Below are 14,921 nucleotides of genomic sequence, written 5' to 3' on the forward strand. Positions count from 1 at the left end.
ACAAATCAGCAAGCACTACCCAGGTGCTTAACAAAAAATGGGCCAGCTCCTAAGCTTACTTTCAAATAAAGATACCAAGAGAACAAAGAAAATTGATAACAGGAGTCAATTAGAAAGTTGCTTAAAATGACACCTTCTATCTGAATTATGAAAGTTTAATTTTGACTAGACTATTCCTTTAATAAACTTTACATTTAAGTTTTATACACACTGATACTAAGACAGTTCATAAAGTTAGAGCATTGTAAAGTTGGGGTTAACACCAATATCATCTTCATCTTCATCATCATCATCTTCTCTATTATTATATCCATTGTCTTCAAAATCATCTACTTCGCCTTCCTCAGCTCCTTCAATAAGTACAACTTCTGGTTCTGAGTTCTCCATGAACCACACTGATTTATATCCTGCATCTCCCTTGAACTCCTTTGTAAGGATGGACTTTACTTCCTTTTTGTCGTCTGGGTCAAGAGCGTCTCCTGGTGCCTCAGAACGAGGAGGATCTGTTGACTGGAGACTGGCTACAGCTGCCCCTGAACTAGAGGATGGACTTCCTAGTGGCTCTTCATTAATTGGATTGATCGTATCATAGTTCCCATTGTTGGGAGAATCTGTATTTGGGCCTTGACTACGGTCCTCTCCCAACTCATCATCAATGAGGTGTTGAAGTCGATCATTTGAACCTCCAGAATCCTTTGAGAAAATAAACATAGGATAATAGTTATCAAACAATAATCTTTTATCCATAATATTGAGATGTTAACTCTATCTATCTATCTGTCTGACTGTCTGTCTGTCTGTATATATATATATATATATATATATATATATATATAGTTGTGTAACAAAACAAAATCCAGCTGTTGAATTGTCCTCAAGGACAGTATAGGGGGTTTCCCACTGTGCAATGAAGCATTTGAAAAGCTTTTAATTAATACGTTTTCGTAAAGGACTGGAAATATGAAAAATCCTTGAAACCCATCTAAGGGAACTTTGCATGGAAATTCTGATTAGAATGAGGGGAGCCTGTGTCTGTCTTTCTGTCTGCCTGCACTTATTAAACTAATCTTGTACTGTCAGTTCTAGGTTTTTTCTAGGGATTGTTACTTACATTTTTTAAACTTTTTCCTAGACGTCGTCTTATACTATCTCCGTGGAGCTTGTAAATTAGGAATCCAAGGCCAGCTAAGCATACAGCCAAAACTGCTCCCAAGGAGGCCCCTAATGCAGCCATATCCCCAGTGGTGTAAATCTTGTTTGACTGTGGCCCACCAACACCTAGAGAACATGGTAACAATATAAAAAGAGTAGTCATATATGGTAAGGAGAGACAGTGTGGATATAATACAAAGGCACAAGAACAACAGTATATGGTGACAAGGAAAATTGATCAAATGCACCATAATCACCATGTCCCTTCATAGAACTCACCAGCAAAGAGCAAAGATTTTGGGTAAAAAATCCAAAGCCCAAGATCATAACTTTTCTGTGTAGAAAGCTCCACTCTGTGTTATTTAATAAAATTATAGGACAGGATTGAGTGGGAATAACATTAAAGGGACAGTCTACACCTTGGTCAACTTAAAATCTTACCTTAGATTAATCTGCAAATAGCCTCCTGCACCTTTTTCTATATCATGCAGCTGGAATGGTAAAAAAGTTATTTTAAAATTAATATTGTTTCTGGTCACTTTGAAATGGCTGCCAAGCCCCACCCACTGATGACATCATGACCTGGGCTGCATATGGCATCCAATCACAAAAAGCTCACTAGTTGGATTTAACAGACTGTCAATGCTATTCAGCAGAGTGCCTAGATGCTGCCCAGATCCTGATGTCATTGGTGGGTGGAGCTTGGCAGCCATTTCGAAGTGACCAGAAAAAATAATAATTTTAAAATAACTTTTTTACCATTCCTGCTGCATGATATAGAAAGGGTGCAGGAGGCTATTTGCAGCTTAATATGAGGTGAGACTTTAAGATGACGAAGGTGTAGACTGTCCTTTTAAATGTTCCTGTTTCCTTTTTATTATTCTCACATGGGCCCAATGAGCTCTCTGCTCAGACAAGATGATCTGAGAAATCTTGTGAGTATGGTGAGGGTCTCTCAAAACATTTTACAAACTCATATTTTACATTGAGAGAGATTTATCTCATTAGTCAGGATTTTGTATGTGAAGGAGAGGCTCATATACTCCAATATCAATAGGTTATAATTACAGAATTATATTTTTTCATGGTACAGAAATTGTCACTAGCTCTGTGACTTGAGAGAGGAAGTGAAAAGAGAAGTCTTAAATGTATTATTTGTTGTGTTATTTTTCTCTTTATATTTATAAAAATATAAGCATATATATAACTGCACCCCATATAGTAACATATAATACAAGGGCCATACAAGAATTTATCAAATGTGTAAATACTATCTCATGCCAAATTGCTTTGTTTCAACTGGGCTTTAGACAGCTTAATACCCCCAAAATGCTGTACTATGCACACATATTAATCAAAGAATAAGTATTTAAAAAACAAATGTATATACCCATGTGCTCATACAGACTCAGATGTATTTACATGACAAGGGGGCCGATTTATCATGGCCCGAATGGGGCCAAATACCCCTGTTTCCATGCGAAGCTTAACTCGTCCCCAGCCTTTGAGGGTGCAGACATCAATCTTCCTGATCGCATACGATCGGGTTGATTGACATCTCCTGCTAGCAGCCAATTGGCCAAGAATCATCCAAATACCTGACCACAGATATACATGAAAGTCCTTAAATAATAAGGGGAAATAAACATAATGAACCAAACATAGATAAAAGGAGAAAAAAAAATCACATTATATCCTAGCTAAGGTTTATGTCCATTTTATCCAAAGAAATAAGATATTCTGAGACCTTTATATTCACTAGATAGGTTGGGATCTTAGGCTTTGGGTTTTCTGTCTGCCCCTTCTTAAAGGGACATCTTTATTGGTGAGATCTAGGATGGTAAGCAAAGATAATGGATTAGAATCTAGAAAGAGACACATTTGATTAAAGTATAAGACAGAGATATAGGGAACAAATTTGCATAAATAATGTATAGCTGTGGAACAGGCACCACCTTGTTCATGTGTGTGTGCATGTGTGCAAATACACATGTATAATGTAAATGTGATTAAAACTGCATGTATTTCTCTGCTACAGCCTAAGGGCCCGTTTAAATCTTAGTTCTGACTTCCTGTTGCTGGTTTTTGGCTTTCCCCTGTCTATGAGTTTGAATTGTGATTGTGCTTCTGCTGCCTGGCTACTGCTGACCTTCTGCTTGAATTCTGACTATGCTTTGTGGATCATGGATACCAGCCCGGGGCCAGTCTGAGTACTCTACCAGCTACAGAGGTACCAGCCTCCTGCCTACCAGCTACAGAGGTACCAGCCTCCTGCCTGCCTACCAGCTACAGAGGTACCAGCCTCCTGCCTGCCAGCTACAGAGGTACCAGCCTCCTGCCTACCTACCAGCTACAGAGGTACCAGCCTCCTGCCTACCTACCAGCTACAGAGGTACCAGCCTCCTGCCTGCCTGCCAGCTACAGAGGTTCCAGCCTCCTGCCTACCAGCTACAGAGGTACCAGCCTCCTGCCTGCCAGCTACAGAGGTACCAGCCTCCTGCCTACCAGCTACAGAGGTACCAGCCTCCTATCTGCCAGCTACAGAGGTCCCAGCCTCCTGTCTACCAGATACAGAAGTACCTGCCTCACTGTGGTTCTAGTCCTGCCTACCTAAGGAAGCTATCACAGACCAGCCTACTATAGGAACCTGTCAGGAATCAGCCAACCAGCGATATCTGTCACAGACCTCTCTATCAGAAGTACCAGCTCTACAGTCACTCTGTGTCAATTCTCAAGACTCCTCTGCATCCTGTCGAAGATTTCAAGTCCTGTATCCTGTCGCAGACTCCAAGTCCTATGTCCTATTGCAGACTCCAAGTCCTGTGTCCTGTCGCAGACTCCAAGTGCTGTCTCCTGTTACAGACTCCAAGTCCTGGGTCAAGTTCAGTGCGTCAAGCTCGGTGTATCCTTTCAGATCTGCCTGCATACCTTTTTATTTTCACTTAATAAAGTATATTCAGTACTCTTGCCTAAAATGGGTAGAAGGAATGTAAAACGCATTTCACTGGGCCCTTTTAGCACCCAGGAAACACCTAAGAAACACCTAAGTCTGATAGCTCCATGACACCACACAAGTTAAATAGTTGCCCTAGCTCCAACTGAAAAATGTGTGAAATGCATAAGCAGCTTTTTTTACTCCATGATAACCACATAGAGAAATAAACAGCCATGCAGAATGCTATAGGGAAGTTTTTCCCCAAAAAATATAATTTAGGGCCAGATTACAAGTGGAGCGCAAAACATCGCTTTCGCTAAAGCGATATTTGCGCTCCACTTTGTAACATTTGCGCTGGTATTCAAGGTGAGGTGCAATGCGAACATGAACTTGTGTTCGAATTGCACTGAAGCATTGCGATCACAAGAGTGCGGTTCCATAAGCTCCAATGGGAAAAGGAAAAAGACAGAGAGCGCAACCCACTCTAAGAGTAATACAGCTTTAATAGACCAACATACAACTTTGAAGTGAATACACGTACAATGTTAAAAACATAATTAAGCACAGTCACCACTCCTCCGTTTCAGTCACCGGCATCTGTTATGTCAAGATGGTAATGAAGAAACAGAGAACAGGGGCAAACAGAGTGTAGGATCCAAAGATATATGAGACGGAATTAAATCCTTTTCTGGGTCTTATAAGAATGCTCTCCCTCCCCCCTTGTATTAGTTCTCAAGCAGTAAACTTGTTCACAGCAGGGAAATCTATGAACTTTCCGTGTGCGCTCTTGATAGAAGATATACAAAGTTCAACATACCTCCGGTGCACATTTGCACTGGCATCTAACACTGGGTATCGCGTTCCTCCTAGACCGAGAGCATCCTCGGTAGCTGCACTCCGCTTATTCGGAACATCCGGCGTGAGCCCTGTAGTGCTGTATGCGCTGTATGCAGGTCCGGGTAATGGATTGCGGCAACGTCAGAGGTGACGTCAGAGATGACGTGTCTTCAGGGGAGGAGAATGGACTAAGCCCAGCGTCTTAGCGAAAATGCGATAAAGCAGGATATACAGTGGTTCCAAATTCTGGTGGCAAAATAATCCAAAAAGAGAGGTAGAGCCACTGTCGTGAAAAGATAAAAGTCCTTTATTTTAATAACATTAAAAAATGAATAAATGTACAGCAGGGAAGCATCCTAGCACAAGCGTAGGTGTAGCACAAATGCATTTGTGCTACACCTACGCTTGTGCTAGGATGCTTCCCTGCTGTACATTTATTCATTTTTTAATGTTGTTAAAATAAAGGACTTTTATCTTTTCACGACAGTGGCTCTACCTCTCTTTTTGGATGTCAAGATGGTAGTCAGACTTTCACGCTCCTTCATCCGGCTTCCGGAAAGCCTCAGGACGTCGTGTAAGAGAGAAAGAGTCCACAGCAGTATATCCAGGCGTCGTCGGGCTTGTGGGCTCAAGAGTTAGTATAATCATTATACTAACTCTTGAGAAAGTCAGGCCAGAGCCTGACGAAACGCGTAGAGGTTGTCAGTTCCTTGCACACCACACGTCGACGCCCGGATATACTGCTGTGGACTCTTTCTCTCTTACACGACGTCCTGAGGCTTTCCGGAAGCCGGATGAAGGAGCGTGAAAGTCTGACTACCATCTTGACATAACAGATGCCGGTGACTGAAACGGAGGAGTGGTGACTGTGCTTAATTATATTTTTAACATTGTACGTGTATTCACTTCAACGTTGTATGTTGGTCTATTAAAGCTGTATTACTATTAGAGTGGGTTGCGCTCTCTGTCTTTTTCCTTTTCACAGCATCTTTGAGAATCAGGAGCACAGCCCTGATCGTTACATGAGAGCAGCACCCACAGGTCCTAACACCACTTGGGAAGTATAGTATTTAACAATATATTATACTCACTTTAACACTTTGGGGTGATAAACAGCATAAGTGGTTGCATGTAATACTATCAGTGTATATGTATATGGTACATTTGGTGTTTATACCACATTCACGTATGATTCACTGAGTATGTACATATGATTTATTGAGCTGCGTGTTTATGTATTTTAAATATTTGGCTATAAGAAATTGATTTATTTATTATATTCCCGCATAGTCACTTATATACACGGTAAGAAGCGCAGCTTCACCTATTGTGTTTGTAAGCTCCAATGGGAGCCTAGTTCTCATGCCGTGAGACACAGAATGAAAACGTAGCGCCGCGAAAGAGGTAAGTCACGCAGCAATGGGCAGCAAATGTAAATATATAGGAATATATTCAGTACCGTTTTTTTTTTTTAAATCTTCACGGCCGCTGACTTTAGCCCAAAAAAGTGCAGGTTTTTTATTTTTTAAATGTTACATAAAAAAAAGAAAAGAAAACTAATACAGTAAGTTTGGGGGCATTTGGGGTACATTTATAAAATTAACCAGAGATCTGATCTCTGATTAATTTTATAAGCGCTAATTTCTACCGCAAGTTCGTGGTAGCAATTAACAGCCACTTGTAATGGCTGGTTATTTATCTCATGCCCGCAAACGGGAGAATTTGCCCATTTGCGGGCGCGTGATAAATTAGCGCTCCACTTGTAATCTAGCCCTTAAATGTTTAGCTAATATGATATTTCAACTGTTGTTGTTTTTTTTAAACAAAGATTAGCATTAGATAATCTAAGTTAAAGAGACTCCATTTCTTTCTTTAGTTAATCTAAAAAGAATTATATTCAAATGCATGACAGATAATCGTTTAGTTTCTGTCTTCTGAATACAACCAGTTTGTGTTGCAGGCTTAAAGGGACAGTACACACCTTGTAATCAGAAAACATATCTATTGTGTTGCTATAGAATAAAATATAAGCCAAGTCTTAAAGGAACACTGAACACAAATTTTTTTCTTTTATGATTCAGATAGAGCATGCAAAATTTTTTTTGAAAAGCAAGAATGTAAGTTTAGAAGCCAGCTCATTTTTGGTTCACAACCGGGGTTGTGCTTGCTGATTGGTGGTTAAATGCACCCACCATTAAACAAGTGCTGTCCAAGGTTCTGATCCAAAAATTGGCTGGCTCCTTAGCTTAGATGCCTTCTTTTTCAAATAAAGATAGCAAAAAATGAAGAAAAATTGATAATAGGAGTAAATTAGAAAGTTGCTTAAAAGTGCATGATCTATCTGTATCATGAAATAAAAAATTTGGGTTTAGTGCCCCTTTAATGTTTTTAAAAAGCCAATCTGGGTTTTAGTCCACAGAGAAAAAGGCTAGTGACAGTCATAAAGTTAGTATAAAGTACTCTGTTTTGCAGTTGCTATCAGTGAAATCCAATTAGATAGAGATATGTAACAGAATTAGCCTTGAGAATTTAGCAGGGTACTTTCTTTCCTATGACATGGAGAGTCCATGACGTCATTCCAATTACTAGTGGGATATTCAACTCCTGGCCAGCAGGAGGAGGCAAAGAGCACCCCAGCAAAGCTGTTAAAGAGACACTAAACCCACATTTTTTCTTTAATGAATCAGGTAGAGAAAACAATTTTAAACATTCCAATTTACTTCTATTATCTAATTTGCTTATTTTTTTTTAGATATTCTTTCATGAAGAAATAGAAATGCACATGGGTGAGCCATTACCAAGAGGCATCTATATGCAGCCACCAATCAGCAGCTTCTAAGCCTATCTAGATATGCTTTTCAGCAAAGGATATCAAGAGAATGAAGCATAATAGGTCATAGAAGAAAATTAGAAAGTTGATTAAAATTGCATACTCTGTCTAAATCATGAAAGAAAATATTTGGGTTCCATGTCCCTTTAAGTGTAACTTCCCTTACCCATAATCCCCAGTCATTCTCTTTGCCTCTGTCAATGGAGGTTGTGCAAGCAAGGATTGGGGTCCATGTCAATCTCTTGAGTAAGAGCAGTGGGGTTTTTTTTAGCAGTTAAAAGGTGGCGAGGTTATCTTTGCTTTACTTTTAACACTTTGCTACCCCTTTGTGGAAAGCCAGAGTTAGTTACTCTGCTCTTTCTTTTCCTACAGGTCCATGACAGGGAGCAAAGTGCCTGCCACACCTAAGGATCAGCATCTATTGTGCAGTTGGATCTAAGGTAAGTGCCTTTTCCTTCTAGGTACAGAAGGACAGCAGCACTTAAGAGGTTAACCCTCTTTTTCTTTTTATCTAAGGGACATAATAATCCTTATTTAATTAAGGATTCATATGTGGACAATACAGTATATATTGGCACACTAAATATGGAAACAGTATATTTAATCTTTATTCAGTATGAGACTTGAGGGAAAGAGTTCTTTCATTTGGCTAAGGGATGTAAGGAGTTAAATAGTAAGGGATACTCTTTATTATTTACTTATGTGTCTTATGTATGAGGCTTTGGACTGTTTAGGACTTATTGGTGTGAAACTTTAAAAACGTTTTTAGACTGTTTTTTCACTCGCACATTTTTTCTCTGCATAGAAATGTTGGGCACTTTATTTTAAGCCCCGCTCACGTGACACCCGCACTTCCGGTTTAGCGGAGCAGTGGCATTGCGACCTCAGTAACTTTTGCATACGGAGGAGAGAATCCAGCTCTTTTAGGTTCGGCTGTATTTGCATATTCTACCTGGATCATTCAAGAGGAGAGGGTCTCTTCAAGAAGTCCATTTTCCCTCTTACTAGTGGGGTATTACTTTTGGCGGTAGGAACCTCAGGCAGTCTGAGGTGTTTTTTGTTCTAAAAGTTTCCTTATATGCTTGTTATTAATATGTAATATTTAATATATTAATTTTCTTTTATAATGTTTTTGAATCATTTAATTTCTGTAATTTTGCAATTACTTGTGGGACGTTAACTCTTAGCCATGAACTCAGAAAAATATCAGTCCATCGCCATGGATAAATGTTTACTTTGTTTAGAGGCCCAAATTGTTTTACCTATGCAATTTGGCTCCTCTTGTTTAACCAAGACTTTAAAATTTAAGGATAAATTACTCCCTTCTGAGCCAAGTGTCTCTCAGGATAATGCTGTGCGTGACATGCCTCAGCTTTCTCCTCAAACGTCCCAAGCCTTAATTGTTTCTCATACTGTGCCTTCTGTGTCCTCTCATCCTCTTGGGGGTGTTTATTTACTTGGGGATTTTGCCGCTCAGATTTTTTCTGCAGTAACAGCAGCTTTGTCAGCTTTCCCTTCATTGGGTAAGCGTAAGAGAAAATCTAAACATCTGCCTGATACTAAGACTATTGACTCTAGGTCTGCATTAGCCATTCTTTTTTCAGATGAGGAGAATACTTCAGTAGCTTCTGAAGGTGAGATCTCAGACTCTGACACTTAAGCAGAAAAATCTTCAGATTCTGAAGAGGTTCATTTTAGATTTAAGCTTGAACACCTCCGGTTACTATGAACCTTCGGTTGCTGTCAACCCCACAAAGTCTTCTAAACTGGATAGAGTTTATGATTCTCCATCTTCTGAGGAGGTTTTTCCTGTCCCAATGAAGATGTCTGAAATTATTGCTCAGGAATGGGATAAACTAGGGGTTCATTTTTCCTCTTCCCCTGTTTTAAAAAGATGTTTCCTGTTGCTGACTCTATTCGCGACTCTTGGCGCACTGTGTCTACTCTGGCTAAGAGAACTACCATTCCTATAGAGGATATTTGCTCTTTTAAGGATCCCATGGATAAAAACTAGAGGCTTACTTAAAAAAGATGTATATACATCAAGAATTACAGTGGCAACCTGCAGTGAGTATCACCACGGTTGCAGGAGCAGCATCTTATTGGTGCAATGCCTTGTCTGATCTTATTACTGAGGGAACTTCGGTAGAGGAGATCCAAGATAGGATTAAAGCTCTCAAACTAGCCAATACCTTTATCTGTGATGTCAACATGCAGGTAATTAGACTGGGAGCTATGATGTCTAGCTTCACAGTACTAACTTGCAAGGCTCTTTGGTTAAAGTCCTGGTTGGCAGATGTTTTTTCTAAGGCCAAGCTTTTGGCTTTACCTTATAAGGGTAAAACTCTGTTTGGACCTGGTCTGGCGGAAATCATTTCAGACATTACTGGTGGAAAGGGTTCTTTCCTACCTCAGGACAAGAAGAATAGACCCATTGGTCGGCAGACTTCTAATTTTCGTTCCTTTTGCAAATTTAAGGAACAGAAGTCTTCCTCTTCCAAACTAGACCAATTCAGGTGCACTTGGAAATCCAGCCAGCCCTGGAATAAGGGAAAGCAGATCAAGAAGCCTTCCGCTAATTCTAAATCAGTATGAAGGTTCCATCCCCGATTCAGGTTTGGATCAGGTGGGGGGCAGACTTTCTCTTTTTCATCAAGTCTGGATACGTGAGGTGCCAGATCCTTGGGCTGTGGACATAGTATGCCAGGGTTACAGAATGGGATTCAAGTCTTGCCCTCCAAGGGGCAGATTTCTCCTTTCAAGACTATCCTCAAACCAGATAAAGAAGGAAGCCTTCTAAAATTGTGTAAAGGACCTATCCTCCCTGGGAGTTATTGTACCAGTCCCTCTAAGGGAACAAGGTCTAGGATTCTATTCAAATCTATTTGTGGTTCCCAAAAAGGAGGGAACTTTTTGTCCAATCCTAGATCTCAAGTGCCTCAACAAATTTCTCAGGGTCCCGTCCTATTCGTTCCATTCTTCCTTTGGTACAGGAAGGTCAATTTATGATGACTATAGACCTGAAGGACGCATACTTTCATGTTCCCATTCACAGGGAACATAACAAATTTTTGAGGTTTGCTTTTCTGGGCAAACATTTCCAGTTTGTTGCGCTTCCATTTGGTCTGGCAACGGCTCCCAGAATATTCACAAAGGTTCTGGGGGCACTATTGGCAGTGATCAGATCCCAGGGAATTGCTGTGGCACCTTATCTAGACAACATATTGGTTTAAGCGTCATCTTTTCAAGTAGCTCAATCTCATACAGAGATGCTGTTGTCATTTCTACGTTCCCACAGGTGGAAGGTGAATTTGGAAAAGAGTACTCTAATTCCATCTACAACAGTGTGTTTCTTAGGGACAACAATAGATTCCATGTCCATGGATATTTTCCTGATGGAGGTTAGAAAATCCAAACTTCTTGCTTCCTGCCTTTCTCTCCAGTCTGCCTTTTGGCCATCAGTGGCTCAGTGCATGGAGGCGATTGGTCTGATGGTGGCATCCATGGGCATCATCCCTTTTGCTCGGTTTCATCTGCGACCGCTGCAGTTTTGCATGCTCCGTCAATGAAACGGAGACCATTCAGATTTGTCACAGAGGATAAATCTGGACCCCTAACAAGAGATTCTCTCTTGTGGTGGATGTCTCAGGAGCATCTGTCTCAGGGCACTTGCTTCCTGAGACCTTCCTGGGAGATTGTGACTATGGACAACAGCCTGTCAGGCTGGGGTGCTGTTTGGGATTCTCTTAAGGTTCAGTGTCTGTGGTCTTGGGAAGAGTCCTCTCTTCCCATAAACATCTTGGAGTTAAGAGCTGTCTTTTGTCCGGTTTATCAGATTTCAGTCGGACAACATCACCTCAGTGGCTTACATCAACCACCAAGGAGAGACTCGGAGTTCCTTAGCCATGAAGGAGGTGACTTGCATTCTGCAGTGGGCAGAAGCTCACGATTGCCTTCTATCGACCATCCACATTCCAGGTGTAAATAACTAAAGTGGCGGACTTTCTGAGCAGACAGACTTTTGATCCCGGGGAGTGGGCTCTCCATCCAAAAATGTTCTCTCAGATAACCCTCAATGATTGATCTCTCAGGTGGGGAGTTCCAGAGTAGGATCTGATGGCGTGCCGCCAAAATGCCAAAGTTCCAAAGTACGGTTCAAGGTCAAGAGATCCTCAGGCTGTTCAGATAGATGCTCTAGCGGTTCCTTGGATGTTCTCTCTGGCATATCTATTTCCTCCGTTTGCTCTTCTTGCACAAGTCATTGCTCGTATCAAACAGGAGAGAGCATCGGTGATCCTAATAGCTCCTGCATGGTCTCGCAGGATCTGGTACGAATGTTATCTCTACCTCCTTGGAGGTTACCTCTGAGGAAGGACCTTCTAATTTAGGGTCCTTTCCTCCATCCAAACCTAGATTCTCTGAAGCTGACTGCTTGGAGATTGAACCCCTAGTTCAGTCTAGACGTGGTTTTTCTGAAGCGGTCATTGAAACTATGCTTCAGGCTCGCAAACCGGTTACTCGCAAGATTTACCAAAAGATATGGCATAAATATCTTTATTGGTGTGAATCTAAAGGGTTCTCCTGGAGCCGGGTGAGGATTTGATCTTTTCTTCAGGATGGCCTGGAGAAGGGTTTGTCGGTCAGTACTCTAAAGAATCAGATTTCTGAGTTATCTATCCTTTTACACAAACGTCTGGCAGACTTACCAGATGTCCAAGCTTTTGTTCAGGCCCTGGTTAGAATCAGGCCTGTGTTTGAACCTGTTGCTCCCCCGTGGAGCCTTAACCTAGTTCTTAAAGTTTTTTCAGCAGGCTCCGTTTGAGCCGATGCATGCTGTGAATATACAGTTGTTATCTTGGAAGGTTTTGTTTCTCCTTGCTATTTCTTCCGCTCGCAGAGTCTCTGAGCTTTCAGCTCTGTAGTGTGATTCCCCGTATCTTATTTTTCATGCAGATAAGGTGGTCCTTCATACTAAATTGGGTTCATTCCTAAGGTGGTGTCAGATCGAAACGTTAATCAGGAAATTGTTGTTCCTCCTTTTTGTCCTAATCCTTCTCATAAGGAACGTCTTTTGCATAACTTGGATGTTGTGCTGGCTTTAAAATTTTACTTATAAGCTACTAAAGATTTTAGGCAGCATAAGGGTCAGAAGGCCTCTTTTATTACTCTGTCTCTTTGGTTGAGAAGTTTGATTCGTTTGGCTTATGAGACTGCTGGACAGCAGCCTCATGAGAGAATTACAGCTCGTTCCACTAGGGCTGTCTCCTCTTCTTGGGCTTTCAAAAATGAAGCTTCTGTGGAACAGATTTGCAAGGCAGCAACATGGTCCTCTACATACTTTTTCCAAATTCTACAAATTTTATACTTTCTTCAAGTGGTGGTGTCTTCTGTTTAGGTCCTCCTGCCTTTTTCTCCCTCCCTGTTCATTCCATGTCCTCTAGCTTGGGTATTGGTTCCCACTAGTAATTGGAATGAAATTGTGGACCCTCCATGTCATAGGAAAGAAAAGAAAATGTATGCTTACCTGATAAATGTATTTATTTCTGGACATGGAGAGTCCACGACCCCGCCCTCTTTTTTATTATAATCAGCAGGGTTTTTTTGAGTAAACCTCAGGCACCCTTTTACCCTTGTGTTTCTTCGTTTACCATTTTCCATCGGCTGAATGACTGGGGATTATGGGTAAGGGAAGTTACACTTAACAGCTTTGCTGGGGTACTTTTTGCCTCCTCCTGCTGGCCAGGAGTTGAACCTCACTGGTAATTGGAATAACGTCGTGGACACTCCATGTTCGAAAAGAAAGAAATTTATCAGGTAAGCATAAATTTTGTTTTTCATATTATGAGAATTAGAAATTGCTCAATTTTCAGAGCTAAATTACATTAACAGGGGCAAAATAAATAATAAATGTATAACGCAAAGCTGTTTCAGTAGATTTTATATACAATCTTAAGTTGTTTACTGTCTATGTCCATCCACAAAAGTGAGGGACTTGTCTTTATTAGTAAGTGAGCAATTTTAAATACAAACAGCTTTTAATTACTGTTTTTTCATAAAACCCTATTCATGGGTACTCTTTCATATGACTGATAGAATAAAATGTGTACAATGTCCCTTTAAGGACTTTCCCTTAAAGATATAATTTGGTTAAAGGGATAATGAACCCAATTTTTTATCTTTCGTGATTCAGATAGAGCATGCAATTTTAAGCAACTTTCTAATTTACTCCTATTATCAATTTTTCGTCATTCTCTTGGTATCTTTATTTATGAATGCTGGAATGTAAGCTTACGAGCTGGCCCATTTTTGGTCCAGCACCCTGTATAGTGCTTGCTTGATTGGTGGCTGCATTTATCCACCAAACCCAGCAAACACAACCCAGGTGCTGAACCAAAGATGGGAGAGCTCGAAAGCTTACATTCCAGCATTTATAAATAAAGATACCAAGAGAATGAAGAAAAATTGATAATAGGAGTAAATTAGAAATTTGCTCAAAATCTGAATCGTGGAAGAAATTTTTTTTGGGTTCAGTATCTCTTTAAGGCTATTACGTCTGTATCCTTTAATAGCTAGTTTTGATTTTGATGAGTGAACTCTTTGCATCTATTTTTATTTGTTATTCTGGTCCTGAATGGACATACCTAGAACTGTATTTTCTGCTTTTCCTGGTGTTCAGGTACCAGGATACTTAGGGGGTGGCTGACATTCTAGAGGACATACCTGTAGGCTGTGATCCTGTTATATGAGTCAACGTTGTTCCACTTCCAGGAGGTGCAGATGCAGTTGGCTTTGGGGTACCTGTACTGCCTATAGGCTTGTGTGTTGTACCTGTTGGAGTAATTAAAGAGTGCCCAGTACCTGGGTTTAATGATGTACCTGAAGCCTTAGATGTGGAAGAGCCTGTGTTAGGGGAGATGGTTGCTTTTGAAACTGTTGTGGGATCTAAAAAGACAAGTTGATGATTGTGTTAAATGCATACAACATTTATACTGCAATTTAATGAGTAGAAGCCTTGATGAAGTAGACTAAACTGTGGTACTTACTAGGGGTGCCTATCCCATGGGTGGTACCTGACCCATGGGTAGGTCTTTGGGTGGTGCCAGTTCCTGGGATGGTACTCTTGGTGGTGCCTGTCCCATAGGTGCTTCTATGAGTAGTACCTGTTCC

The 14,921-nt window shown here is 40.7% G+C and overlaps 1 protein-coding gene across 1 annotated transcript in view; it reads right to left on the reverse strand.

Annotated features, from left to right (window-relative positions):
* Positions 1-234: 234 nt before the first annotated feature.
* Positions 235-14,921, reverse strand: part of CDHR5 (cadherin related family member 5) — a 75,570-nt gene continuing 60,883 nt past the window's right edge. Inside the window, exons 12-13 of the mRNA XM_053689291.1 lie at positions 1,112-1,278; positions 235-693 (exon numbers count right to left, since the gene is read on the reverse strand). Of these exons, the coding sequence (XP_053545266.1) occupies positions 235-693; positions 1,112-1,278 (626 nt within the window). The remainder of the gene's footprint in view (positions 694-1,111; positions 1,279-14,921) is intronic.

Source organism: Bombina bombina, chromosome 7, assembly GCF_027579735.1.
Source record: "Bombina bombina isolate aBomBom1 chromosome 7, aBomBom1.pri, whole genome shotgun sequence".
Classification (NCBI taxonomy): Eukaryota; Metazoa; Chordata; class Amphibia; order Anura; family Bombinatoridae; genus Bombina; species Bombina bombina.